The 4,008-nt window shown below is 35.2% G+C and overlaps 1 protein-coding gene across 1 annotated transcript; it reads left to right on the top strand.

Annotated features, from left to right (window-relative positions):
* Nucleotides 1–434: 434 nt before the first annotated feature.
* Nucleotides 435–2,011, top strand: LOC107925422 (RHOMBOID-like protein 10, chloroplastic). The gene is made up of 8 exons (XM_016856083.2): nucleotides 435–641; nucleotides 720–774; nucleotides 891–971; nucleotides 1,042–1,138; nucleotides 1,225–1,292; nucleotides 1,438–1,536; nucleotides 1,722–1,763; nucleotides 1,865–2,011. Exons 1-8 carry the CDS (start codon nucleotides 571–573, stop codon nucleotides 2,009–2,011), a joined length of 660 nt encoding a protein of 219 aa, XP_016711572.1. The 5' UTR covers nucleotides 435–570.
* The last annotated feature ends 1,997 nt before the right edge of the window (nucleotides 2,012–4,008 follow it).

The raw sequence follows: 4,008 nt of genomic DNA, 5'->3' as shown, positions 1-4,008 counted from the left end.
CAACTATAACACCTGAAAGCGAGAAAAAGGTTGTTATAAAAATGAATTGAAAAAAAACAAACATTTAAATTTATTGATTTATCTTATTTTAAAGTAATACTTAAAACAATTTAAGCATTTAAATTCATTGTCACATCTGCTCACTTGGTACAATCATTCATACATAAACTTGTACCCAGAAGCATTCATGTTATTATCACTGTCGTACTTATATATCACCATCATAGGTCACAGAACTCACAACTCACCCCTCTAATGGGTATTCATCACCAATTTTAATCCCCTGAAGACATCCTATTTGCTTAATTGTGTAAACCAATTTACCTAATACCTTAAGAATGTTGGTTTCTCTGCCATCAAGCGCTAAGACACGACATCTCCCGAAGCCCCTTGTTCTTCAGTAACTCTTTGTATCATCTGCAGAAAATCTGTCATCTATGTAATGTGCCTAGATTGAATCATGTATGGTCTGAAACAATTTCCAACTTCATGGGGACTCGCAATTTTTGATTTGCAAATGATGTTGCCTGTTCCCCGTGTTCATGTTACTTATGTTTCTTTAAATACAAGATGGATACTTCCAGGAGAAATTCATTCAACACAAGGAAATGGACCAACATCCTTCTAGCTATTACTGTCTTGTAAGTTTTCCGTGATTAACAAAACATTGAATTGTTTTTGAAAAAAAGAAAATGAAAACTAAATTATACTATTTGCAGAATTTATGTTGCACAACTGGCAACACAGGGGAAGCTTTTGCTTTGGGGAGCTAAGGTGAGATTCGGATCGATTCATGAAGGAAATTTCGGAGTCCTATCTGCTTTGGTTTCATTGTAGTTTTGGAAAATATGGGTTAATCTTAGATTACTGGTTATGCATATTGCATAAAGATTAATAGTCTTATTGAGAAAGGACAGATTTGGAGGCTGGCCACATATTCTCTTTTGCATGCAAATATAAGGCACCTTATGGTTTGGTTTAGGATTTCTCAACAAGGAAGTTTATTTCTCTATATGATTGATTAGCATTTGTTGTTTTCAGGTCAATTGTTATTCTTTGAATTCTGTTGGACCTACTGTGGAGAATTTAAGTGGTCCAAGGAGATTTCTTGCAGTTTACTTGACATCTGCTATTTCAAGTAACAACTCGTAAACTTATTACAGTAGATGATACATTGCTTGCCTGCTATTACAATTTTGACTCAATCAGTTGAAAGAAATCTAGGTGCCGCTACAAGTTACTGGTTCTGCAAAGCACCCGCAGTTGGCGCATCAGGCGCAATCTTTGGATTGGTAAGTCCTCGCAAACTTATTCACGGAATAAGATAAATGTTCGTATGAAGCTATTCCATCTAATTTTTGTATGCCTTGAAATACTTGGCTTTTATTTATTCCAGAACCTCAATTTTCTCATTTTGTAAATCTTTTGGTTGTCTAGGTTGGTTCTGTTGCTGTGTTTGTCATGAGACATAGAGGTATGATCAGAGATGCCAAAGAAGATCTGCAACACATAGCACAAGTTATTTTCCTAAACATGGTATGATTCAAAGCTTTTGCTACTCAATGTATGGGAACCCTAAACAGCCTATCAAATGCATTAAAAAAAAAGAGTTTCTGCTATGTTACTGCTTGATACAATGATTACCTAGAAGGAATTGTAGCATCAAATGCTTTTGCTCTTATTTTTTCCGAGCTCAGTGGAGATGAATGCGGATCCTGCAGGTTATTAGACTAATGTCAAGTGGCATTGATGATTGGGATCATGTAAGTCTTAAATACTGTCCCTCTTACACGTGTACTTGTAGTATACCTGTATTTAAAGTTTTACTACCGAGATTGCTTAAAATCTTAACTTGCAATTTCAGCTAGGAGGCTTGCTTGGAGGAGCAAGAGTGTCTTGGCTTATAGGACCTGCATGGAAGTACGAATCTATGGCCAGTGATAGCCCAAGAATATTCTCAGACCGACCACCACTTTTTTACCTTACTGACAGAAAACGGAAACCTAGATGAACCAGTGTCAGTATTGAAAATTGTGACACAAGCTCTGATGTAAATTGATTCTAGACATACTATACTATATGCAAAGTATAGTAGGGGGCTTTAGAAGGTAAAAGTGAATTCCAATCGAATCAATGATTTACCAAAAAGTAATCGAAGGGTAAATGGTGATTTCCTTACCTATTTACTGATACATCACTGGCCGTTCAGAGTTCACCACCATTTTTGTATTGCATTTTACCAAAACAATCTATTTTCTGATATCTGTAGTGTAGTGATGTTTGAAGTGAAGATGGCCCTTTTTGTTATAATGAAGCTAGTTAAATCTTGACCGTTCATTTATGTTTCTTACACTTCATCATATCCGTTGAAAAAAAAAGGAAACCTAATTAATGCTAACATTTATAAAATATCCTTATATGGCAGTATGCATATCCACCATCCACCATTAACCTTGGATTATCCTTTAGTGTTGGTGAAACAGAAGAAAAAAAATAGAATTCAGTTTTCATATACTTTAAATCATTTGCCAATGAGGCATTGGTTCTTTGGTTTAATGGCAAGGAAGAGATTTCGAAATTCAAAATTTTAAGATTTCAAGTTCAATTTTTTCCGAGAGAGAGTTAGCGAACTTTAAGGTTTTGTTGTTCAAATGTATTTTGATGAGTTATTTTTTGGTTTGTGACTTGGAGCAGTAAACAACTTGAGATAAGCATAAGCAATTCTAAGCTGTCACCATGCCAATCTATAGAATTTCAGTTAAGCTGGGTTGGATGAGACTAGTCCTTATAAAAATAGATAATTTAAATAGAAATTAAGGCTCTGTCTGTTTACTTGTAAAAAAATTTAAGAAAAACATTTTCATTGTTTTCTCATGTTTGTTTGGTGAAAAATGAATTCTTCACGGGAAAATTAATTCCACAATTAAGCATTGAAATTGAGTTGTCAATGTAGATTTTAAGTTATGAACTCTTACTGTTGACCGGTTCTATTGTATGTCTCAGAGCAAGCTATTCCTCACCAAAGTCCTAAATTTTCTAGGCAGACAATCATTAGTTGGAACAGGTTCTTATGAACATTAATCTTATTTTGCGAATAAGTTCGAGATGACTTACTCATCCAATTATTACGCCTGATGTACCAACTGCGGGTGCTTTGAAGAACCAGTAACTTGTAGCGGCACCTAGTTTTCTTTGACTGAGTCAAATCGTACTTCCATGCAGGTCCTATAAGCCAAGACACTACTGCTCCTCCAAGAAGCCACATAGCTAAAATTGTAAGATTAGATTTTGATCAATCTCAGAAGTAAAACCGTAACTGTCTATATCAACGAAGAAGTATTGTGATTCTTATAGTACATAACTGTTACTTTAAATAGGGGTATACTACAAGCACACGTGTAATAGTTAAAACTTGTGTGTCCCCAATTATCAATGCCTCTAGACATTAGCCTAATAACCTGCATGATAAACATTCATTACCACTAACATGCGCAATGCATGTGCAAAAGCATTGATGCATTAAGAAAAGTCCACATGAGGGCGATAGAGACTACAACTTTTTTCAGGGTAGTCATTATATCACACCAGTAACATAACAGAAACTTGGATAAATCTAGACTTACTAAGGCATCAACTATAGGGGTTGCATTTGGTATATATGAGCCCGGTTTATTGACATGTCTTTTACGGTTCCTCCAAATCTCAAACATTGAATTGCAAAAACTTTGAATCATACCGTGTTTGGGAAAATAACTTGTGCCATTTGCTGCAGATCTTCTTTGGCATCTCTGATCAAACCTCTGTCTCAAGACAAACACAGCAACAAAACCAACTTAAACAGCCAAGAGATTGTCAAATGAGAAGAAGACCGGCGATAAAAGCAAACAATCAATTTCCCAAGCAAAAAAAAACCTAGATTTTAAAAGCGGACAATCATTAGTTGGAAAAGGTTCTTAGCAACATTAATCTTATTTTGCGAATAAGTTTGAGATGACTTACTAATCCAGA

This window comes from Gossypium hirsutum, chromosome A01 (assembly GCF_007990345.1).
Source record: "Gossypium hirsutum isolate 1008001.06 chromosome A01, Gossypium_hirsutum_v2.1, whole genome shotgun sequence".
NCBI classification, from domain to species: Eukaryota; Viridiplantae; Streptophyta; class Magnoliopsida; order Malvales; family Malvaceae; genus Gossypium; species Gossypium hirsutum.
The sequence above is the reverse complement of the archived record's forward strand: the minus strand, read 5'-3'. Positions and strand labels throughout refer to the sequence as shown.

Coding starts and splice junctions, on each gene's coding strand:
- LOC107925422 (XM_016856083.2), top strand. CDS start 571: ATGGATACTTCCAGGAGAAATTCATTCAACACAAGGAAATGGACCAAC. Junction 1,139..1,224: donor CTTGACATCTGCTATTTCAA/GTAACAACTCGT, acceptor AAAGAAATCTAG/GTGCCGCTACAAGTTACTGG. Junction 1,537..1,721: donor AAGTTATTTTCCTAAACATG/GTATGATTCAAA, acceptor CGGATCCTGCAG/GTTATTAGACTAATGTCAAG.